Raw genomic sequence first — 26,178 nt, 5'->3', positions numbered from 1 at the left:
GTTTGATGTATCCTGTGACTTTCTGACAGGTCCTGTGATGTCACATCTCAATATTCATTAAAACAAGTTTTGTTAATGAACATTTATGATGCAAAATAGAAAAAAATATTGAAGCCACAGCATCTTTATTTTAGTTAACTATTCTCTTCTAAATATTTACTGGAAAGCTGCAAAGACAGAGTAACAAATAGAAAGGGACCTGGAATTATTAGTGGTCATATTATACAGTATTTGATTTCATATTATATGCAATATGTTTGATTTTGGTCCAGAATGTAAAACATTCAATCAGTATCCCATTAAAACCTCAGTGTCAACTGTTTCCTGTAACTATACTGGTTCACTTGACTGAGAAATTCTGTCAAATCAGACAAACAGTTTTTTAACAAAGACAGACTTTCAGTATATTTATGAAAGTATTATATCAGTATACTGTAGCTAGTTTCAGGAGGAGCAACAGAGAGATTCTTCATACAGTATCTGCACAGTGTTGATGACATGATGAAATACTCACTGTGATCAGTTAAGAGCTGCATCTCTGACTGAAGGTGGATCAGAGGATGACGAGTCTGAAGCTATAAAAGAAAAGCAAAGTGTTTAATTTAAACTATACACTGCATTTATCTGTACATAGAGAGAGAGAGAGAGAGAGAGAGAGAGAGAGAGAGAGAGAGAGAGAGAGAGAGAGAGATAAACTGACAATACTCACAGTTTGCAGGCCTGAATCCTGAAATACAGATGAGAGATTACAATATTTCAAAATTTAAAATGTCAGAACTTTGAAAGCAAACAAAGAAAACACTAATAAATGTTTTATAGAAACACGGTATTAATTTCACTTATTTCTGCTTTTAAAGGTACTGAACATCAGCCAGGTTACACTATTATTTGTTGTTAAAATGACTTGATGATGAGTAAAAGTATGTTTGTCTCTCACCATTATCTCTCCTTCTCCAGATGAAGACTCCAGTGATGCAGACTGCCAGGAGCAGCAGCAGTCCTACAACACCTCCAATAACAGGACCAGCAGGGAACTCTGAGGGAGAAACTGGAACCAAAACAAAACATTCACAGTGCATCAAGGGTATGCCAATGTACTTTTGGTATTTTCACCTTTAATAATGTATGATAATCATACATCATTATTGATGATCACGTGTCTTATTTTCATCCCCTTAAAACACAGGACTTTCCCGTCGTGACACACAGACAGTTTGGGAATCCTGTGAGAGTTTTCTACTGAGGAAACTTATTATTGTCCAGGATGTGCAGAGTTGTTAATATGAGTACAGCAGCTCAATTATACTGCCAAAAGCAGATGATGTCTCTTTTTAGGTGAAATTAATGTTACTGGACCTGTTGATGTGATGGTTTAATTTGGCATCACAATAATTCATACAATGACCATCTGCAGGTGAAAACCACCTTAGTGCTTCAGACCTCTGTGTGTCCATCCTGTGTCTATGTTGTACCTGTTCCCTGTCTTTGTTGTATTACACCTTTTGTGTTTTTGTTATTGTAATACTAAAGCTTTGTTCTTTATGTTTTTCATCCTGTCATCTTTGAGTTGATCACCCTGTCCTCCCTGAAAGCTCTTGCTCTCTCCTGCATGGTCACATGTTTCCTCAGATCAGCAGCAGTTCTATTTTGTTCTTACTGTTTAATAAATCTTATTTTCACATACAAACAGTAGATTGTCTTGTCAGTAATCCCATGACAGTGTAATAAATAAAATACAAGTAAAGTAAAAATGTGGTCTAGCATGTTGCATGTTGTGTTTCTTTTTTCTGAAATTATTCTTTATGTTTAATTTGGTTAGATTTGTGACAGACCTGTGCTCCTAATCATTTGCTGGCACACCACTAGATTTGAACTGTTTTTTGTTGCAAAGTAATTTTTAGTAGGTCATGTGCATAATGTAACAAGTAAGAAACAATATTTATTTGAATGAGCAGAACAGTAGTTTTGTTTGTTAACCCTGTGTTGGGCCGTGGCTACAAGTTTGGCTGTCAGCAATAATTAATGATTATCAAAGATAATTGTTAATTATTAAAATCAATAAAATTATTAATAGGAATTAATAATAACAGGGCACCGTAATATCCGGGGCAGGGAAAAAGATAGCCAATTCAGTCTCAAAGTGTACTAATCTATGAATTTGGGACTTTGATTAATAATTACTTGAATAACTATAAACAAAATCACCATATCAATAGCTAGTAAAGGTTGAATGATTTGGAGTTCTTTACAGAGCAGAGGTTGGCAAAACTCATTCTTGTGCAACATTAAAACAGACAACAGGTATATCCAAAAGCATTTATTTAACAAAAGGGTAAAAGCAACACACAATACTAATCTAGCTACGTGTATCTATATACAAGTGTGAATGTGTGAGTGTGTGTGTGTGTGTGTGTGTGTGTGTGTGGTGTGTGTGTGTGTGTGTGTGTGTGTGTGTAGGGAAGACAATAGCAAGATGGCTGCAGTCACCTGGTGACTGAGCACATGGCATGCCGACACTTTGGCTGATAAAGGGAACTACAGGGATAAAAGGCCAGACCATGTGGTGTCTTGAACCATATGTGCTGCCTGAACCAAAGTTTGCCAAACTAGGTTTTAACCTCTTAACTGTGTGGTTCTCTATTCAAGGCCAATTGGTGTATGCTAAAGGTGCCAGGTTAAAATGAGGTTAGTTGCATGCAAGGCCTAGTTACTGGATGTAACATGTGTTAAGCATGCTAACATTAACCTAGCGGTGTGGCTATGCAGTAACCTGACTATAGGCAACAAGGACATCACAACAACAGTTCAATGTATAACCTTAACCAAATCAATACACGTACAGTACATTGTTTGAGTTAAACATTCTTGCTTAGCCGTACTATGCTTCACTGTGTTGCTAGGCTATGCCCAGTTGTTACCAGTCCATGAAGGAAGAGATGCTTTGTGGTGTCCTGCTTTGTAGCCGGTGAATCCGTGGGTGAGTCAGGCTGAGAAGGCTTTGGCTCTGAAGCTGAAAGATGCAGGCGTTGCTGGGGAGAGAGCACTCCAGTCGTGCAGAGGGCCCAGGTCACTCCGTTGTGTAGAGTTAGCGGCAAGCTAACTCCATTTCGCGGCTCCTGTACTTGTTAAACTGGCCAGCAGACTTGTGTGTTAGCTGCTGGCACAAGGAAACTTAGTTTCTGAGACTTAGGCAGGCTCTCACGTCTTCTGCCGTAAAGAAGACTGTGTGTGTCTGCTGTGAGCAGGCCACACAAGAGAGCAGAGATGGTGTGAAAGAGAGCAAGGAGCTGCTCCTGCTGCAGCTCGTGGAGAAAAGAGAGAGATAAGAGGGGAATCTCTAGTTTTGATAACCTGGATCCATGGGTGGAGCTTCACACGTTGGGTGCGAACCCCCAGGGCTCAGGTTTCTTGGAGTCTTGAAACATGTGGTAAACTGTGGTCCACATGTAGTCCCAACACCTGTAATTAACTAACCTTCAGCCTCAACCTACGTTTAATAAAAAAAAACATTGTAAAGTCAGTATTCCAGTCTTACCCCAGTTGGTTTTGATCAATGCTTTGTCCAGTTTGGTGACGATGTCGTTCTTTGCACCAGAGAGATGAAACACACATTCGTACCTCCTCCAGTCTTCAGGTGTGACTGATGAAAGGTTCAGGTCAACACTCATCTGGAAGGATCCATCATGGTTGGGGAGGATCTCTCCGTGTTCAACGTCCTCATGAAGCTCCTCTCCATCTTTCCTCCAGAACATCATGGCTCTGTGAGGGTAGAAACCTGTAGCGTGGCAGCTGACTGGAGAGGAGGGAGTCTTCTGGAGGAGAAACACTGAGGGAAACTCTGAAGAGATAAATGGTGAGGGGTGTGGGAGGGAGGTTAGAAACAGAAGATGCATTTAAATATTGTTGTGTCCATGAAACTACATCAGGTCATGTGATTCTACCTGTTTTCAGCAGAGAGCTCTTCCCATAGTCCAAATATTTCTTCACAAACTCAGGGCACTGCTGTGTGAGGAAGTAGTTCCACCTTTCATTGAGAGGTCTATCTCTGTCCCATTTGTGTTTGGCGATGACAGCTTGTGGTTTTAGAGCGATCCATGTCAGTGTCTTCAGGTCAAATGCTAAGAAGTCTTCTCCATCATAACCATACTGAGCAAAACTATTAACCTCTCTAGTCTCATCATCCCATTCACAGCCAAACATCCTCTGGAAGATGTGGACACCTGAGAGAGAGACATGGAGCAGAGTGAGATCCCACAGAGGGTTACAGGTGGCTGGAGCCTATGTGAGGCTGCAGTTTAGAAAATGTCAAAGAACATATGGAAGGGTCACCTCTTCATTGCAAGACCAACACACAGAAATACACAAATTGACATCAAGGGGTCAAACTTTCCAACCAAAATGTACTTGACCTGCAGTTTTTAAGCATCCAGATCAAACCAAACATGACAAGAAGGACAACACACAAACACACACACACACACATGCACAAGCACACACACACACACACACACACACATGCACAAGCACACACACACACACACACACACAGGCACGCACACACATGCACAAACACGCACACACACACACACACACACACATACACAGACACACGCACGCACGCACACACACACATACACACACGCACGCATACACACACACGCACACACGCATACACACACACGCACACACATACACACACACACACACACCAAAGAACAAGGGCGAGTTTGAAATGCAAGACCATGTTGCTCAGTTTTTCAGTGAATTCAGCACATAGCTACCAGGGAAGCTATATATAATATTAATATTGACGACCCATTTTGAAAGTGTTCTTCACATTACATGGCTGGTAATAGACGGAGGGATATGAGTGAAGAATATATACACATTTAGTAAACTGTGTATGTGTTTGAACATGTAAACATGTATGTTTATAATGCAACTATATCTGTTTGCTATTTGACAAAAAACACAACTTTACATTTTTACAGTATTTTACTTACCTTCAGTTTGGTTCAGTTGCTGCTTCAAAATGTCAATGTCAGCTTTGTAGGAATATCGGTTTAATAAACACCTCTGAGTGTACCACTCCAAGTGTTGTGGATCATCTTCAAACATTTTTTGTGACCAGTCCTGTTTGGCTTCTGGTATGTTACTGATGCTGTCGCAGTAAACCACTGGAACTTCATCAACCATCCCAACAACCAAGAAATCTGGGAAGTTTTTGACTCCAAAGGACGATGTGAGGAAAAACTTCAGCATGTGTTTCACTGTAAGAGAAAGAGGTTTAAAAGGTTTGAAATCGAGTTTTCAGAAACATGCATTCATTCACATTTATGGTAATAACTTTTAATTACATTCAATATTTTGTCCAGCATGAAACCTCAGACACACAACGTTAGTGATGAGCTGGTGATGAAAGTAGAACATCTACCAACCTAAGAGCCAGATATTATACTTGGAATGATTGAGAGTAAACAAAAGCTAAAAGGAGAGTGAATATTGACCTTCCATTGGCCAGGCAGCCAAAAACACAACTCAAAACACAAATGAATGCTGGATATGTTAATAGGCAATTTTTTGTTGGCACATTTGCCATAATGACTAAGACAGCTTTATTAAACTTACTGATCATCATTTTATATAAGGTTAGTAATGACTACATATACATTCAAGTGTAAATCTAATCAAAATGTTAAATCTTCATATAAATATCTGTACACTGATATGAGATTCCTGAAAGTGGAACAACATATGGTGAGCAAAGCATATGAATTACAACTATTAATCAGTGTTTTCTCTAATTTGCCTTATTTTGCTTGAATAATGAAAAATATCTGTAGAAATTTTGTTATGTTATTATTTAATTTAATTTAATTAATTACATTAAAAAAAATCTGATCTGTGTTTAGTCAGTCTGGTGGAAAAAAACAAAACAACATTGTACAAAACTAATAAAATAATTTCAGAAATGTGACTTTGGTGAATAATGTTCAGTGACATCAGTATCAAAAACCTCAAACCAAGAGGGAACAAAAGCAAACTAAATCAGGCCGAGGTCAGTGATGATTACAAGATAAAGACCTCATAATTGCAAAATAGTTTTCTGATGAATTCATATTAACCAGATACTTCCTCTCAATGATGAGGTAAATATCTTCAACATAATATAGCTATTAGTTATACATTTAATCCTACTATAGGAGATGCTACATTATTATGAGAACAAATTATTTGAAGAAAATATCTCTCCAGTTTTTTCTGCTCTTAATGCAATGTGCCTCCATACCAATCAATATAATTTATTGACTTTAATCAATAATTAATCAGCAGTGAACAGACATGTCAAAATCTGAGGTATGTTAAGCTCTGCAGTAAATGTACAGTTATATTTAAAAGAGATACTGCAATATGATAAATATTTGTGAAATTGTGCTTTACTACATGATGCTGGTACATTAAGCTGCAGTTAATAGTCTAAGTGAGAATCATTACACTTAATGAAAGACCAACATCGTCTGAAGCAGAAGGTCATACTCAAGTATCTCCTCTTGTGTCACATAGACTCCACACATGCAGTTATTAAAGTGTTAATACATTTTTTTAGACAGGTTTGGAATATCTGTAGTTTTAAAATACACTGAAACGTGGCCTAGCCCATGATTTACGCCTTGGCTTATAGTTTTCACATTATTATGTTATAAGTTAATGTTGTATTCCTGTCTTGCAACACTCTTGTAATCTACAGTGCAGCACTGGCCATTAGAAGGTGTGAATGTAATGAGAATATTGCCTTGAAATCACAGTTACAGTCACAAAGGTCTTCTTATGAAACATTAAATTCATTGGTGTCATTCACTGTGTATTTAAAACAAATCCAGATACAAAATGTAAAAACTCCTTTATTAAAGTAATACTTGAGGTATGTGCTTTGAAGTTTCAACTTAATTCTTGTTCTGTGAATAATTATATTATTATAGCATATTATATCATATTAGGCCTAGATTATATTATACTGCAGTACAGAATCTATAATCTGAGTTTACAGCATGAGTAAACATTTGTTACAGTTTTATTTTTTATATGTAAATTAATTTCAATGCATGACACTGTTCAATAAAGTCAAAGGAAATAATCCGACACACAGCCAGATGTTAACAACATACAGAACATCAGTACTGTACAGAAACTGTTATTTCTGCAAAACCCCAAATATATTCAGCTTCAGTGACACCTGAACGGCATTATTGGTTAGATTCATAGATTAATCTTTCATGTTTCGGATCTGAATTAATCTCATTAATAGCTGTATTTCGTTGGACATCTCAATAGTTTATGTAACAGATATGAGAGAGAAGTAAAAGTAGAGAATACAGTACTAGTCAGAAGTTTGGACACACTTTCTCATTCAAGAGAATGGGAAGACCTCTCACAAGTTTCATATATTAAAACCACAAAAAAATGAACTAGCAGTGAATAGACATGTTTAAATCTGAGGTATGTTGATCTCTGCAGTAAATGTGCAGTTTATGAATAGGGTGCAATTATATTTTAAAATATAAATATAACTGCTGAAATAGAAGTTACATAACTATTCAAAAAAGATTATTCAGTTACCTGGAGATGCAACATGGCAAAAGAGAAGCAACAACATGAAATCCTTCATCTTGCTTCAATACAGACACTAAAAAACACTGTGATGGAAGAAAGACTGTTAACAGTGTGTACAGTCAAATGAAATGACCAATAGAAATTATAAATAGCTGTGCATCACGTGTTACCAGGAGGAGTAAATTCAATATCTGACTGGCTGATCAGATTCAACAGGAAAATGCAGGAAATGTGTTTGTTTGTTTTGTTATTTACATGAAATTTAATAAAATGTAGTGACATGAGCAGCTGTTTAAAGTCATATAAGACAATTTATTCAATGAGGCGGTTTAAACTGTTTTATAACCCGACTGTGGGGGAGGAAGTAGTGATGGTGGAAATGCTCTGGCAGCTGTTTCTCTGTGGTGACCTCACAGCTGAGACATTTCAGAGTTATGTTGCTTTCTAGTGGTAAAATAGGGAAATACACACTCAGAGTCACAAGGTTCAGTGTACTCCTTCATTAACAAATGAAAATTTGTGGTATGTGTGTGTGTGTGTGTGTGTGTGTGTATGTTTGTAGTGATAGTGTAAGCTGTTTCTTTTATCCTCACACATTTTGACAACTGATAAAATTTGACAAAGTAAGCTCATGCTTTTGTTAACCTTTCCTGCTTCAGCGTCCAGACCGTGATCGGGGAGCACAGGGGAGACTTTGTTTACTACTCCTGGGCCGAAGTCACCGCTAACTTCGGGGTTAACTCCCTCCACTTTATCAACAGGTAGCAAGCAAGAAACAGGAACTCAGCCTTAATCTTGAGGAGTTGCAGCATTTATTCTCTGTCAGAACAGCTCCAACTGTACATACACTGTACTATTACTGTCACAGCTAACTGCTAACTTAACTCTCTCTCTCAGTCGCCGCTAACACAGTCACACCCGCTCGCTCTCTTGCTCTCGCTCAACCACACACACGCCTCATGCCCCCCCCCCCCCCCCCCCCCATCTCTTTAAGAGACTACGCCACTCGTGTAACACTGTCCAGGTATCAGGGACAAGCTTTACTAGAGTGTTTCCCAAAACTTGGGACAAAACCTTTAAGCCTACACATCTGAACATTTGAGGTAAACACAGGTATGATGTAACAGGAAGACCTCTTAAGCAGGTTTTCAGGAGAATTTTATTTATTAATTGAAGGTAAATATAACACTATTAGAACAAATAAGACCAAAAATGACACTAGAAAATGTTGCAGCTCCTCTAGACAAAATGAAGTTCACCAAAAAATCATGTTTTACAAATCACCAGTGAAAGGATGATTGATTAACAATTCATAATTAATCATTATCTCGTAGATGATGTAAAGACAAACTTTAACGGAAGTGAACACATTTAGCCAAAAACAGATCACATGACCTTAGAGAAGACGTATACTGTCATGTAGACAAATCAATGTTTCCATTTTTGCGATATGAAATAAAGTACATCTATCAGTACCACAGATAAAACCCTCATTAATCCTTTAACACCAATAATCTGAGCATTAACAATAATGTTACAATGACATTAACATTTATCATCTGCATGACAAATACAGGACGTGAAGATGACAAATGTATAAGATACAAATATAAGCTCTAAGAAGTGTTATTGCTTTAATATGTGAGTTTCAATGAAAGGAGGAGTATCTAAATATTCAAAAATGTATTTATGTTGTGTAAAATTGTGGAAACATTTACAAGTTTATATGTAAAAAGAGTTACAGCTGTTACGTGGTGTGGAGGAGCAATGTGTGTTGGAAGACTAAAACATAACTCAGATATTTATACTTTGGTTAAAGTGGGACAAGTTGGTATGCAGTGCTCAAACTGTAATCACAATGAAACAGAGAAACAAAAACATTAAAATGTCTTTTCAATCGTGGCCTAGTGCAGAATCTTCATTAGTGTTTCTGAAATGAAACTGTCAAACTAATTGTTAGTGAAAGCATGAGTAGTTGAACATTTAAAGTTTTAGGTTTGACTCGCGTTAGAAGCAGAGATTAAAGTGCTGAGTATCATCATGTCTCCCATAAGTTGACTTAATGTTAATCATCATCAAAGACAGTACACATGACTAACTGACATGAATTTGATGTCTGAAGACAAAAGATGCCCCACTGGAGTAACGTTGTGGCTCTTTGGTGTCTGGTAGCTGCTGCAGTGATTCATCTCCACCAAAGGTTTGAGGAAACATCTGGACAGCAGCATCAGTTCTCTCCAGATGTTGTTACTCCTGCAGTGGAGGATTCACATCAACATTAATGCTTCTATCAGCTCTTAGATAATCTTCACAGATATCATTCTTCACTGCATCCACTAATGACCTGAAACTCATAAATCTGATCTATGAATTCACACTTTAGTTTGATGTATCATGTGACTTTCTGACAGGTCCTGTGATGTCACATCTCAATATTCATTAAAACAAGTTTTGTTAATGAACATTTATGGTGCAAAATAGAATAAAACATTCAAGCCACAGCATCTTTATTTGAGTTCACTATTCTCCTCTAAATGTTTACTGGAAAGCTGCAAAGACAGAGTTACAAATAGAAAGGGACCTGGAATTATTAGTGGTCATATTGTACAGTATTTGATTTAATATTATGTGCAATATGTTTTATTTTGGTCCCGAATGTAAAACGTTTAATCATTATTACATTAAAACCTCAGTGTCAGCTGTTTCCTGTAACTTTACTGGATCACTTGACTGAGAATTTCTGCCAAATCATCTAAACAGTTTTTTAACAAAGACAGACTTTCAGTATATTCATGAGAGTTATTATATCAGTATACTGTAGCTAGTTTCAGGAGGAGCAACAAAGGAAAAATTCTTCATACAGTATCTGCACAGTGTTGATGACATGATGAAATACTCACTGTGATCAGTTAAGAGCTACATCTTTGACTGAAGATGGATCAGAGGATTATGAGTCTGAAGCTATAAAAGAAAAGCAAAGTGTTTAATTTAAACTATAAATTTCATTTATCTGCAGGCCTGAATCCTGAAATACAGATGAGGGATTACAATATTTCAAAATTTAAAACGTCAGAACTTATGAAAGCAATTAAAAATTAATGTTTTTTTACATGCTTTATGTTCTTTTTTATGTGAGGCACTTGGCATGCATTTTTTTTTGTTGTAAAGCACTTAGAGCTGCATCTTTTGTGTGACAAATGATATACAAATAAAGCATAGAAGTAAAGTACATGTTATAAATAAAATACAAGTGAAATTAAAAAATTGGTCTAACATTTTGCATGTTGTATTTCTTTTTTTATTATTATTATTTTTTATGTTTAATTTGGTTAGATTTGTGTGCTTTATATGCAAAACATGAATAAAGGTGTTTGTGTAATTTTAGTGAGGTTTATTTGGGTGAGTAAAATGACAAAAATATTAAAGAACATAAGTTTGCTGTGCTGTTGGGCAGTGGACTGCGCAAAACTCACTCATTCTTGACACCAAGATTGCAGTGCACTGATGGATTGGCAACGGCACACCCTCAACTGTGCCTTTCCTCCCAATGGGACAGATGGCAACTCACCCAGATACCAGACTGGTGCAGGTGAGGAAATTAACACAGGTAAATGCCAGCTTGATGCTGCAAACCTGCACTCCTAACCATGTCTCAACCACTGAATTGCATTTTATTGCATGCATTTAAGTAATTTAAGTAGGTCATGAGCATAATGTAACTTGTAATTTGTTTCAGTGAGGAGAACAGCAGTTTTGTTTGTTAAACCTGGACTAAACTCATTCAAATTGTAAAATCAGAACTCAGAGTTAACATCTTCACAATATTCATAGCAATCACATGTGTATATTTAATTGGGCAACAAATGTTTTGAGGCAAAAACATTGTAAAGTCAGTATTCCAGTCTTACCCCAGTTGGTTCTGATCACTGCTTTGTCCAGTTTGGTGACAATGTCGTCCTTCACACCAGAGAGATGAAACACACATTCGTACCTCCTCCAGTCTTCAGGTGTGACTGATGAAAGGTTCAGGTCAACACCCATGTGGAAGGATCCATCATGGTTGGGGAGGATCTCTCCATGGTCCAGGTCCTCATGAAGCTCCTGTCCATCTTTCCTCCAGAACAGTGTGGCTCTGTGAGGGTAGAAACCTGTAGCGTGGCAGCTGACTGGAGAGGAGGGAGTCTTCTGAAGGAGAGACACTGAGGGAAGGTCTGGAGAGAGAGAGAGCAAGACAGACAAGGAATGGTAGAGAGTATAGAATATAAATATCATTGTGTCCATGAAACTACATAAGATCATGTGATTCTACCTGTTTTCATCAGAGAGTTCTTCCAATAGTCCAAATACTCCTTTAGCCAATGAGGGCAAATATTGGTGAGGAAGTTCCTCACGTTGTGTAATCCAGCTTTGTCACAATTCAACTCGTGTTCTATGATGACAGCTTGTGGTTTTGAAGCGACCCATGTCAGTGTCTTCAGATCAAATACTATGAAGTCTTCTCCATCATAACCAGTCTGATAAAAACCAGTAACCTCTTTAGTCTCATCATCCCATTCACAGCCAGCCATCTCCTGGTAAATATGGACACCTGAGAGAGAGACAGAGACACAGACTGCAGTAAACCAGAGCGAGATCTCAGCACAGTCAGCTATCATCAGTTGATATCACATCTTCACCATCGAGACACACTGATCCACACACACCAAAACAGAAGATCTGCACCTTCTGCTGTTATTGGCTGGATGGAAACCACTCACAGCCAATCATCATCTGGACAGTGTGGACGACTCAGAGAGAGACAGAGAGGCAGAGACTGCTGGGAAACAGAGTCCATTTCCTGTCTTTACCACAGAGACACACTACCTCCACTGAGACCAACACACACTTTATCTACACTGTTGAAGGTGGTGTGACTTCATGTTAGTTGCAGGAACACACACACACACACACACACACACACACACACACACACACACACACACACACTCTGAGATGGAGTCCTGACTAACGAACACAGATTAAACCTGATCCTGGACTGAACATTACTATCCTGAAGCTGCTCCAGAAGCTTCCACTGAAGGAGAGTTTTATTCAGTGTTACTAAAATGGATATTATAATTGCTAAACTTAGTTTAATAATAGGCAGCCATGGTTTTTGAAGAATATTTAAATTAAGTGAAGGGATATTGGGGCTTTGTACAAAGATGAATTATTCAGTATGTTCTGTTAGTCAGAGAAACAAACCTAATTGTGGGTTAAACTGACAACAGATCTTGACAAAGTTCTTTGTGCAACAATTTAAACACATAAACTAACTTGGTGGTAAAAGTATAAGAGCCATAATATACTCCATAGTTTCCTGATACAGAAAGCACTGGTCGTTACCTCCACTTTTATCTTCTTATTTTGTCATTGTGCATTATTGCTTACATAATATCTGTTATTTAATTCAATTCAACAATGATAGCTTTTAGAATCAGATAGTTAGACACTTAGAGTGGCACAGGTCTGAGTGTGCCACTCTAAATGATGAGGATCATCTTTGACAAACTTTTCCATCCAGTCCTGTTTGGGTTCTGCTTTCTTGCTGTTGCTGTCACAGTAACCCACCTGAACTTCATCAACCATTAAAACAGCCACAGACTCTGGGAAGGTTTGGAGTCCAGAGGATCCAGTCCGAAAATATGTCAAGGAGTGTTTCACTGTAGGACAAACAAAGTTTTAAATAACCGTTTTTGTTAACACTTTATAATACAGCCCGCGTTTGTAATTTCCCGGAACTTATGGTGTAACTTCCTTGTATGAATCCGTACATATAACATACTTTCCAGTTCTTACTGGTACTTAAATGTAGGTACAGTGGAAGAAAACGAAACAACGAGAAACAACGGAGTAACAATTGGGGTTTTAAAGTGTAACTTCCCAACATTTACCATGTAACTTCCCAGAACTTATGGTGTAATTTTCTCGTATGAATCAGTACGTTTCATGTGTATATGTGTACTAAAATCAAATGTTTTTGCTCGTGGCAGTTATGACAATCATTTTTTTATGCATGTGTGTTTGACAGGCAAGCTTCACCCACAATCAAGAGATTTATTATGCTTATGTCTTCTACTTCATTGTATGAATTTCAATAGAACAAGTCGAGAAATGGGTTTATACTTTCGAAAATTGGCACTGCAGCAGCTCATTGCAGGCAATCTTATCTCTCTCCAGTGCACAGCTATGAAAGGCTTGTATTGTCCTCCGAGGACGAAAAAATAACAATACAGTAATGTAATAATATACATAGTATATCTTTACTTACACAATAATAAGGTACGCAGGAAATTATGAAAAATGATTTTATTCTTTGATTACACATAAACCACAACATACGTGCTGTTCTCCCAGTCTTACTCTGTAAATACAGACTATTTACTCTATAAGTACATGGTAACAACAGGGAGTGGGCTGGATTATTAAATTCACACTGTTCCCCAGTCCTTACTCTGTAGGTACAGGCTAGTTACCCCGTAAGTACATGGTAACAACAGGGAACGGGCTGTATTATTAAGTTCACACTGTTCCCCAGTCCTTACTCTGTAGGTACAGGCTAGTTACTCTATAAGTACATGATAACAACAGAGAGCGGGCTGGATTATGTTCTCCCATCCTTACTTAGCTGTTTGGTTCTGTTACCTTTCATGTCACAATCTAACAACATGCAACGTGTCATTAACAACACACCAGACCAACATTTTGAACAGACAATGACAAAACATTATTGAACATGATTAAATAGAATATGTTTCATTTATAACTTCTTAATTATATAAACTACTATTATACAATATAAATATTCTATATAAATTGTACTATGTATAACTTAACAAAAACTATATATAAAACTTAAACAACAAAATAACTATTAACTAATCTGTCTATCTTAACTAATCTATCAAAATGTAGTTATAAAATGATTAATTTTAGTAAAAAAAAAAAAACAAGAACAAAACAGGAAACTATGTTTAAATTGTAAATGTAACAGACCAACAACAACAACAACAACAACAACAACAATTTTCAGGTTCTTATGTTCTACATCGCCACTTTAGTGGGAGGAGTTCATCATTTCTTTGCAGTCTTTTTTATTTTGTTCTTCAGCTCAGGGCAGGAATCCACAAATCCTTTAAACTGCAATGTGAAATCTTTTAGGGTTGTCCCTTCAGTGGGGGTGGAGACACTTAAGTTTTCCCCTCCTGAAGCTATATCCACCTGTAATCACAATTATTGAAGTGTATTACAGTATAGTGAAGTCTAAAACACACATGCACACAACTGTTACATAACAGCATTCATTACATTAACCCCACCCCCCCCCATCCACAATTAAAAGTGATAGTTACAAGTTATTCTGATATTACGTAATTTGTAGTGGTGAATAACAGTTTAAAAAACAAGCACGATATTTATTAAAGAATAAGCAAAAAAAACAAAAAGCACAAAAGGAGTAAAACAGCAGTGTATCAGATTTTGACAAGCATTTATGTAATCAACAATGTTTGCATGTTGAGAAACCAAACAGAGACATTGTGCCAATGTAAAATAATAGACAGTATTGAGAAAATTTGGAAAGATAAGATGATCAAAATTATTAAACCCATTTCAAAATATGGATTACAAGCTTACATTATAAACGTATAAAAGTAAAAACATCTCTCTATATAAGGCAAGGAATCTGTCTGTCTGTCTCTCTGTCTGTCTGTCTGTCTGTATGTATGGGTTTGTGGGTTTGTCATATGTTGAGAACTGTTCATCCAATCTACTTCATACCTGGCAGTTGGATTGCTGGGGAAACGAGGAAGTGCAATGTTGACGTGTGAAGTTGTTTGGATGAGCGGTTCTCGAGAAATATATAAAAATACCTCATAAATTACATTGATAATGGTGATATGCTTCTTCTTCTGCCTGTGGAGTCAATGAGCAGAAATATGGACAGCGCCACGCTGCCATTGTAACCCACACTGTGGTCAGAGGTGGGATTCCATACATAGTGTTGCTATGTGACTTGAAAACGTTTAAGAGACTTAAGCTCTACTATTGAAATTATTAAGCTCTACTACTAAAGATTTAGTGCTGGATGTCTCAGGTACGTTCAGAAATATGTAAAAAATACCTCATAAACAATGTTGCTTCTGCGTCCTCTTCTGCACATGGATTCAACAGGCAGAAATACTGACAGTCTCCCATTGCAAGTCACATTGTGGTCAGGGATGGAATTACATCTGTTGTGATAAGAAGTACCATAGAGAATGAATTGAAAAAGTTTAGAGAGTTAAGCTCTATTCCTGATCCTCACACACAAGAACTTTGTATGTATGTTCAAAACATAGTGCAGGATGTCTCAGGCAGGTTTTGATCGGGCACTACAGTTCATCCAATCATCTTCAGTTTGACTCAAAATTGTAGACTCCAGATATTCTGCATGTGAGGTATTTAGGGAGCATCTGTAAATTGTAGCATCTACTGATAGTCAGGCACATTTTGAACGGGCACTGCAATATTAAAATATAAATGTATATATTCAGGCAGACAATGACAATATGTGAAAACTTCAGTCTCCATGATATAATGAGGCATAAAACACAATGTCAAAAACACACATTTGATTGATTGATTGATTTAGATCTAAAATATCACATTTTGGAATATATTGGTAACCAGACTTAATGTATCTACTATGCTTTCAATGTACTATCATCATCATCAGTTAAATGTTTTTTTTCCAGCTAGAATGTGACACAGAGGTTTAACACTGAATTAGGAAACAATTTGTATTTTGTGTACACAACTGGGCAGCTTTGGTTAACTGGAAGTGTGAATAATCGGTCTTTAATTTTTTTCATCCCACATGAAATCTCTCACTGTGCTCAGGCTTCTGGATTCAGTTGCTCAGAGAGCTCAGTGATGTTGTCAGAAGCTGAAAGGTCAGAAACACACTGTTAGTTCATTTATCCTGCACTGAACTGCCTTTTATATTGGGTATGCTCAGTGTCTGACATCTCATCCAGAACCAAGTGAAACGCTGCATCTGTCAGAATCAATGACCTGGCTCATCAACTTGAATGTGACATTTGCAACCTGCAGCATCCAACCCCATGAGCTTCATACTAAACAGCAGCAGAATAACATAATCTGTCTTTCATACATGATATCATGTGAAAAGACTGAAAGCAACATTTCCCTGACATTAATTCAACATCCTCACCAGTTTTCATCAAACACAGAGACAAGTGTTTTAAATCATTTGTGTAAATTCAGCATGACCCATAGTCAGAATGGTCATAATTATGAAAATAAGACCCAGGTTGAAAAATACCAAAATTTTCTTTAAATTGTTACTGGTGATGTCCAGAGGATATAATTAATGTTTCAATTTACTTAACTTTATTTTCCAGTAACACACCTTAATATTAGTGCATGACAGATCAGATAAAACATAGAAAAAACAAGTACTTACGAGATGGAGGGCATTTGGCTGAAATAAGAACAAAACTCAAATAATATCATTTTACACAGTTATAAATGCCAGTATATCAACTGCTCACCATTGAATCCAATTGCCTCTCTTACTTTCTCTCCTACATACATTAAATAAATACTATGATAAATATAATATTTTGCCCTTCTACCCTTTGTCTATTACATTTCTCTATCATCATTAAACTAGTCTCACTGTTGATAGCTTCAGATTAATTAATAATTCATTCATTCATTCCTGTTTTACATTTATAATCTGGTTAACTCAAAGTCAAGCTAAGCACACAAAACATTTAATAAGAACCTCTCTCAGTTTAGGTCTCTCACCTCTCTTCTTTTTGTAAAACATGAATCCAGCAGCAGCTATAAGGATGACAGCAAGAGCAACCACTGTAATGATGGGGATGGTCATATCTGTAAGTATCTCTGTTAAGCAAAAAACAAACAAAAAATGACTAGAAGCAGGTAAAAGCTGATGTACATCTATCCATCTATTTAATAAGACTAGACGGGTCATAATTATATTAATAAAATGGACAAAGAAACAAATGAATACATTTATTCACTGACAATGAAATAGATAAAGAAACTATGCTTTAGGATAAGAGCAGCTACAAACAAGTTAACAAACAAACCGTCAACAAACTAGAACCAGAAGTAAGGACAGAAAAACTAAACTAACAACAAAATCACTCGTTTGCAGACTTCAACTTCAACTTTGACACACAAATTTGTACCGCTGACCAATTGACAGCACTGACTTTTGAGAGAACAGAGAGCGGGAGAATCCAAGATGAGGAAGCTATCGTCGTTGTATAACTGCCCCAAAAAAGACGGTTTGCAGTCAGTTGTGAGACAGGAGTTTATGGTACAAAACTCTGCAATTCATTTATCATCAGAAGTATCTAGCTGACTCGCTACATACTGGCAGTTTAGACTATTTGTCCAATCCACCACCAAAAAGGAGACAAAAAACAAGCATGAAATGAAGGAATACTAAAGGAAACTAAATTTGTCTTTTTTTTCTCACGTGTGTAACATTTGATTCCAGTCTCACCCCGGTTGGTCCTGATCACAGCTTTGTCCAGTTTGGTTATGATGTCGTCTTTTAGACCAGAGAGATGAAACACACATTTGTACTCCTTCCAGTCATCAGGTGACACTGATGAAAGGTTCAGGTCAACACTCAACTGGAAGGATCCATCATGGTTGGGGAGGATCTCTCCACGTTCCTCATGAAGCTCCTCTCCATCTTTCCTCCAGAACATATCGGCTCTGTGAGGGTAGAAACCCGTAGCAAAGCAGCTGACTGTAGAGGAGAGAGTCTTCTGGAGGAGAGACACTGAGGGAAGGTCTGGAGAGTGAGAGAGAGAGCAAGACAGACAAAGAATGGTAGAGAGAAAGACAGAAACCGAACATCACAGACAGAAACATTACAGTTCATTATATGCAATAATTCTCTACATGTTGGTTCATTTTGATTTTAATGTTACTGCACATCATCAACAGAAATATAAATATCATTGTGTCCATGAAACTACATCATATCATGTGATTCTACCTCTTCTCAGCATAGAGCTCTTCCCATAGTCCAGACTCATCTTCAGCCACTGAGGGCAAATATTGGTGAGGAAGTTCTCCATGTTGTCTGATCCAGTGTTGAAACTTTCCCACATGCGTTCAATAATGACAGCTTGTGGTTTGGAAGCGATCCATCTCAATGTCTTCAGGTCAAATGATGAGAAGTCTTCTCCATCATAACCAAACTGAACAAAACCAGTAGTCTCTTTAGTCTCATCATCCCATTCACAGCCAGCCATAACCTGTAAAATGTGGATACCTGAGAGAGAGACAGAGACACAGACTGCAGTAAACCAGAGTGAGATCTCAGCACAGTCAGTTATCATCAGTTGATATCACATCTTCACCACAGAGACACACTGATCCACACACACACCAAAACAGAAGATCTACACCTTCTGCTGTTATTGGCTGGATGGAAACCACTCACAGCCAATCATCATCTGGACAGTGTGGATGACTCAGAGAGAGACAGAGAGGCAGAGACTGCTGGGAAACAGAGTCCATTTCCTGTCTTTACCACAGAGACATACTGTCTCCACTGAGACCAACACACACTTTATCTACACTGTTGAAGGTGTTGTTACTTCATGTGAGCTGCAGGAAAACACACACACACACACACACACACACACACACACACACACACACACACAATCAAAGTGATCTCTCTCCCACCCCTCTTCATCCATCAACTGTGTTTTATTTACACATTGTTAACTGTTTAACAAGGTAAAACTGTGGTGCACTAATGCAGTGTTTCCATCATTGTAAATAACAGATATTATATAAGCAATAATGCACAAAACAAGAAGATAAAAGTGGAGATAAAAAATACCATGACCTTTGTTTTCTATATCAGGAAACTATGGAGTATATTATGGCTCTTATACCTTTACCACCAAGTTAGTTTATGTGTTTAAATTGTTGCACAAAAGAACTTTGTTAGGATTTGTTCTCAGTTTAACCCAAAATTAAGTTTGTTTCTCCCACTAACAGAACATACTGAACAATTCATCTTTGTACAAAGCCCCAATATCCCTTGACTTAAATTAAATATTCTTCAAAGACCATAGTTGCCTATTATTAAACTAAGCAGGTGGCTGAGCAGGTGGAGTCTAGTGACTAATCCTGAATAAAACCCTCCTTCAGTGGAATCTTCTGGAGCAGCTTCAGGACAGTCTAGTCTGTAGTTTCTCACAGGAAGAGGATGTTGTTGGACTGATCCACTGGCTGCAGGGTTTCAGTGAATTTAATCTTCAGTCCAGGATCAGGTTTAATCCGTGTGTGTTGGTCAGGACTCCACCTTTGGTGTGTGTGTGTGTGTGTGTGTGTGTGTGTGTGTGTGTGTGTGTGTGTGTGTGTGTGTGTGTGTGTGTGTGTGTGTGTGTGTGTGTTCTGATAGTTGACATTTTCAGAAAACATCAAGCAGTGTCATTTCCTCATTCCAAGACCTTCTAGAAGGAAAGCACACATGCTTCAATAGATGTTGTGGACTTGAGCTTGTATATGAGTTTTCTGGTGTGTATGTGCACATGCAAAAAGATTACCTGAATGTCTGTGTATGTATTTATAGATAGGTTTGTGTGTAGATACTCCTCCAGATGTTGAGAAGATATTCATGTCTGTATATTATGTTATGTTGTATATGTTAAATGTATATAATATTAATAGTATAATATCATATTTCTTGATCTTCAGTTGGGGTGGTGGGGATGGTTTTGGAGATGGTGTGAGAGAAATTATCTGTATTGTCATTATGATGTATAAAGTTGCTTAACATGTATTCACCTAGTGTATTCAAGTGAACTGTTCATGTAGATGCACAAATAAATGAAGATACAATTACTTAAACACTCAAAAAACATAAAGAAGTAAAAAATTAAAAAGAAAATATGTACCTCCAGTTTGGTCAATGTGCTGATTCAATTCGATAATCCAAACTGTTAGAATCACATGGAGAGTCACACAGATCTGAGTGTACATCCCCAACACCTGAGGATGATCTTTGATGAATTATTTCACCCTGTCATGTTTGGGTTCTTCTCTCTTGATGTTGCTGTCACAGTAACCCAACTGAATTTCATCAATCATTAAACCAGCCACAAACTCTGGGAAGGTTTGGAGTCCAGAGGATGTAGTCAGAAAATATGTCAAGGAGTGTCTCACTGTAGGACAAAGTTTTAAATAACAGTTTTTCATTAATGTTTCATATATGATTCTATGAGCACAACAGACTTTACATTTCTGTTCAATCCAAAGAATTTATTTTTTAAACCTTCAATTATACATTATTTAATACATATTTAGCGTAGATTGACTTAGCATAAATGCTCTTTAACAGCAATGTTTGTTTGAAACACACACAAATGCAACAGAAAAACAATCAGAATCAGGCTTAGTTAGAGCAGTTCCTGGCAGGTATGGGCAAGATTTTGTGGATGGTTCTGAAGTATTTTGATGACATGCAAGATTATTCCCAGTGACTGGCAATTTAACTATTAAAGAATACAGTTTCATTTTGGTGCTCAGCGTGTTTCTGTAAAAATGATTGCATGTCTTGTATTAACTTTTAACTAACTAAAATGTGTTTGGTTTCATATTATTTATTATCAAGATTATCTTGAAAGTGACACATTGTTAAAATGTACAACAGAAGTCTTGGTCAAACTGACAAAATTGTTGGTTGGACAATTTTTGAACATATTAAGTTGTTAATCTGGATGTATAAACTGTAGATTGCACACTGTACACATGAACTTTAGCAGAATAGTTAAATAGCCTGTTGATGATGGTAATGACATATTTTGATGTTGCTGGGACGTCCAGAAGAGACGTCTAGCTGACGGTCAGGTAACGTCTCGGAACTTTTTTTGAATCATAACAGGATGAAATGATGTTCATTCAATATGTCAGTGTTTGCTGTGTTGAAGTAAGTAAGTGTAAGTGTGCAGGCGTTACTATTTTCAAAGAAGATAAACACGCACAACAGCTGCAGAGAAACATTTAACCACCATGAAAGAAACTAGCGACCAAAGGGACAGAGAGGTCATATCTGACTTATGTTATCTAACGTCTTCTTTTTTTGAGATGAATCATGTCATATTTAATGTCCCGCTGCATTTGTTGCATTTGACACTGACAAACAAGGTAACTCTCCTTGTTGTTAACTTTCTACAGTATTGTTGTGAGGACAGAGTGTGACTGGCTTCACAGTTCACTTCAGAGTTTCTTTTCCAGAACTTCTTTTCATACTCTCACAGTAACATGACAGTGAACGCTTCTGACTGATAATTAACTATTCTCTAATGGAAGGATGCCAACTTCACATTTCTTCCTCCTGGAAGATGTTGGTTAGTTTTCTCCACTTTAATCAAGAATTAATTGGCAGTAGTATATTGGAGTTGTAGGACGTGTATATATATATATATATATATATATATATATATATATTGTTTATCATAAATGTCTAATTTTAAATTTTATATTTTGTATGTCCTCTCATGTTGAAAGTTGTGTTTTACAAGTTTCAATTGTTAAAAGCACAATAAAAACTGGCAGTGAATAGACATGTTAAAATCTGAGGTATGTTAAGCTCTGCAGTTAATGTACAGTTTATGAACATTATGCATTTATATCTTAAAATATAAATATAAATGCTGAAATACAAGTCACACAACTGTTTAAAAAAGATTTTTACGTTACCTGGAGATACAACACGGCAAAAGAGAAGCAACAACAGAATCCCCTTCATCTTGCTTTGAGACAGATGTTAGAATAAACTCTGTGGTGGAGGAAAGACTGTCAAGTGTGTATAGTCAAATGGAGTGACCAATAGAAATTATAAATAGCTGTGCATCATGTGTTACCAGGAGTAAATTCAGTGTGTTTTGCCAGAAGTTTAATAGCATGTAGTAACATGAGTAGCTGTTTAAAGTCGAGAATAAAATTGATTAGTAAATGTTAATTAAAGTGACACATGGTGGAAACACAAATTGTGACACAATTAAGAAAGTGTAACATCAGCTCAAAGAAAATGCTCTTTAAAGGACAGAGTGCACCAGCAGGCAAAGCAAGACACACAAGTGCATCTATAATATACAGTATAGCACAATTCATACAATGAAGCAGTTTCATAGTGCCTCTGTTTTTGCTCTCTACCGACTACCAGGGAAATATCTGGCTTTTTAGCTGCTAAATGCTCCACTATGTTTACCAGCTAGTCTACAGCTAACTGTGTCTGTCTGTTGTTTGGTGCTGAGCAGGTAGTGTACAGTGGCTTTTTAGAGCTTTGGCTCTGAAAACAGCTGCCTGCTGCGGCCAAAAACAATGTTATGAGAGTGCTGAGAGTGAACCAAAACAATAAAGTTTTAGCCAGACAGCTAAACAATGAGCTGAAACTCTCTAGAAAGTTCCATAAAGCCAAGGGGAGTTTCAGGGTCACTGATAATTCTCTGTAGGTTCATCACTACCAGCCACGGCTCTGCCATTACACACAGACATTTGATACAATGTTATTTTAAAAAAAATATTAATTATAGGCACTTTAACTAGTTGATTTAACGTTTTTGTGGAAAAGCCATAGCAGACAAATTATTATTCAAAGTATAGTATTGCAACTTTACCCCTCATGTCTGAGGGGCAAAGTTGCATCTAAATTACTCGCACACACATTAAGAGCTTTGACCCTTCACTGATGTTATTCTCTTTGCCCCTGTGGTATTTTATAATTGAGGTGAATGATCTGTGAATATTATATTATTATACATTATAACATATCATATATGTATATGTATGTATGTATATGTATGTATGTGTGTGTGTGTGTGTGTGTGTGTGTGTGTGTATATATATATATATATATATATATATATATATATTAGGGATGTGCAGAAAGCCCAGTATTTGTATCTGTATTTGTTGAGGCAGCAAAATTATTTGTATTTCTATTTGTATTTGAATGAAAAAAATTAAAAATCCTGTTTATGTTGTTATTGCGCTTTTAATTTTAGAAAATTAAAGTGTTGCAGTAAGTGTTCATAAATAAACTACCTTATGAAGGAGGTCCCCACACTGGGTCTTGAACTGGAGTCTCCCAGATCATAGACGACTGTGCTGACTACTGAGTTAAAACTTTACTCATCACCTCATTGCACACAGACCTCTAACTAACAAATATTTAAAAAAAAAAAAAAAAATATATATATATATATATATACACACACACTCACACACACACACACACACATATACATATAACTCCCTTAAAACTCCATGCATACCATATTATTGTGTAATTAACACAATACACATGTATAATATTATATTACTGTTTTTCATCCATGACAAGTCTTCCATAGCTGTGCACTTGAGAGAGGTAAGTTTGCCCGTTATGAGATACTACAGTGCTGGACCATCATGCCTGCTATGAGCTAATTTTCAAAAGTATAGACCCATTTCTCAACTTGTTTTTATTCAAATTCATACAATGAAGTCGAAGACATAAACATAATAAATCCCTGGGGTGTGGGTGAAGCTTGCCTGCCAAACTCACATGTATAAAAAATGTTTGTCACAGCAAAGGGCAAAAGCATTTGATTTTTATGAACTTTATCCATATATGTATATACTGATTCATACGAGGAAGTTGCACCATAAGTTATGGGAAATTAAGGTCCAAACCCCCCAAATCGTTACTCTCTTGTTCCTCACTGTCTTGTTATGACATCTTGTCTATATTTAACTATCAGTAACAACTGATAAGTATTTTATATGCATGGATTCATATGAGGAAGTTACACCAGTAGTTCCGGGAAATTAAATGACGGGAAGTTATACAAAGTTAAACGCAGGCTGTATTATAATGTGTTACCAAATATGAACATGAATGCTGAAACAGATAGCAAATAGCTGTGCATCATGTGCAACCAGGCGGAGTAAATTCAATATTTGACTGGCTAATCAGATTCAACAGGAAAATGTAGGATTTGTGTGTGTGTGTGTGTGTGTGTGTGTGTGTGTGTGTGTGTGTGTGTGTGTGTGTGTGTGTGTGTGTGTGTGTGTGTGTGTGTGTGTTTACCAGAAGTTTGATAGCATGTAGTAAAATGAGCAGCTGTTTAAAGTCGAGAATGAAATTGATCCTAAAATTATTTGAAGTTAAAGTGCCAAAATAAAAAACTGTAACAACTCAGCTCAAAAAAATGCGATTTAAAAGACTAGTATGCAAAGCAAGGTAAGACAAGAGTGTAAATGGCACAATTCATACAATGAGTCAGTTTCAAATTGCTTTATTGAAAAGGAGTTAAATACAAAAACCTGTGAATGACTCCTTACATGTGAACAAGGGCTTAAGACTAAAAATTTGACACCGTGGAAGCTACACAGCTAATACATGTGTGATGACGTCTGTCATCTTTGGTTTGCTGTATATTCATCTGTCTGTCTGCTCTGCGCTACACAGGTGGAGACAAACGGAGACACCTGGTGCCGGTATAAAGCCTGGCCACAGATAGCAGCTCGTCTCTCCTCTGACTGTTTGTTGCTGCTGCTGTTTGCAGCTTTTCACTTCTCCCTTCAGGCACCTGTTCTGGTTTGGTTTAGTTATGCTGCTTTAGTTATTTATTTTGCTTTCATGCACCTTTCAACACACACATACACCCTCACCACCCATGCATCACATACAACACTTATTCCACTTATTTCCTTGAATTTGGTTTATTTTGTTTAAATAAATACCTTTTGTTTAACTTTGACATGGTTTTTGTTATGGCCACTTGAGCCAGGTTATAACACATGCATACAGTAGATACATGGTCAAATGATCATGATGTGACATAGATGCACAAACAACCACTCTAGATCCATTTAGATATTCAACCTGGACAATAATTTCTGTTGCAGGGCCTCATCCTACTGCATTAGTATTGTTTTGTGGATTCATGTTTTACATGTTGTAACCCCACAAGAGAACCTAAAGCTTGCGTTCACTGGCTCAGAGGTAGAGGGGGTCGTCCGCTAATGGGAAGATCGGCATTTCAATCGGCTCCTCCAGTCAGCATGTTGAAGTGTGCTTGGGCAAGATGCTGCTTGCTCCCAAAGGCTGTGTCATCGGAGTGTGTGTGAATGATTAGATACTCCTCCTGATGAGCAGGTTGGCACCTTGCATGGCAGCCTCTGCCATCAATGTATGATGTGTATGGGTGAATGTTGGCATGTGTTGTAAAGTGCTTTGAGTAGTCAGAAGACTAAAAAAGTGCTATTTAAATGCAGTCCATTTACCATTGTACTTTTTATTTTTGTTTTCATTTCAGTCTCTCACCTTTCCACAGTAACAAACAACTTACTTGCCTAGGTAAGGCAAGCTTGTATATGGCACAATTCATACAATTAGGCAGTTTCAAAGTGCTTTATTGAGAAAGAATTATATCCAAAAACCTGTGAATGACTCCTTACATGTGAACA

The 26,178-nt window shown here is 37.0% G+C and overlaps 2 protein-coding genes across 2 annotated transcripts in view; both read right to left on the bottom strand.

Moving 5' to 3' along the window:
* Nucleotides 1–514: 514 nt before the first annotated feature.
* LOC122969186 (major histocompatibility complex class I-related gene protein-like) lies at nt 515–22,444 on the bottom strand. The gene is made up of 7 exons (XM_044334748.1): nt 22,423–22,444; nt 20,619–20,885; nt 11,921–12,199; nt 11,520–11,822; nt 938–1,048; nt 710–727; nt 515–575 (listed from the first exon to the last, which is right to left on the bottom strand). The coding sequence occupies exons 2-7, from the start codon at nt 20,701–20,703 to the stop codon at nt 520–522; spliced, it is 852 nt and encodes a 283-aa protein (XP_044190683.1). The 5' UTR covers nt 20,704–20,885; nt 22,423–22,444; the 3' UTR covers nt 515–519.
* The window catches only part of LOC122969181 (major histocompatibility complex class I-related gene protein-like), a 143,762-nt gene continuing 128,117 nt past the window's right edge, over nt 10,534–26,178 (bottom strand). Inside the window, exon 7 of the mRNA XM_044334744.1 lies at nt 10,534–10,572. The gene's annotated coding sequence lies outside the window, so the exon portion shown is untranslated. The remainder of the gene's footprint in view (nt 10,573–26,178) is intronic.

This window comes from Thunnus albacares, chromosome 19, assembly GCF_914725855.1.
Source record: "Thunnus albacares chromosome 19, fThuAlb1.1, whole genome shotgun sequence".
In the NCBI taxonomy this organism is placed as follows: Eukaryota; Metazoa; Chordata; class Actinopteri; order Scombriformes; family Scombridae; genus Thunnus; species Thunnus albacares.
Note: the sequence above shows the minus strand (reverse complement) of the source record. Positions and strands in the feature narration are given on the sequence as shown.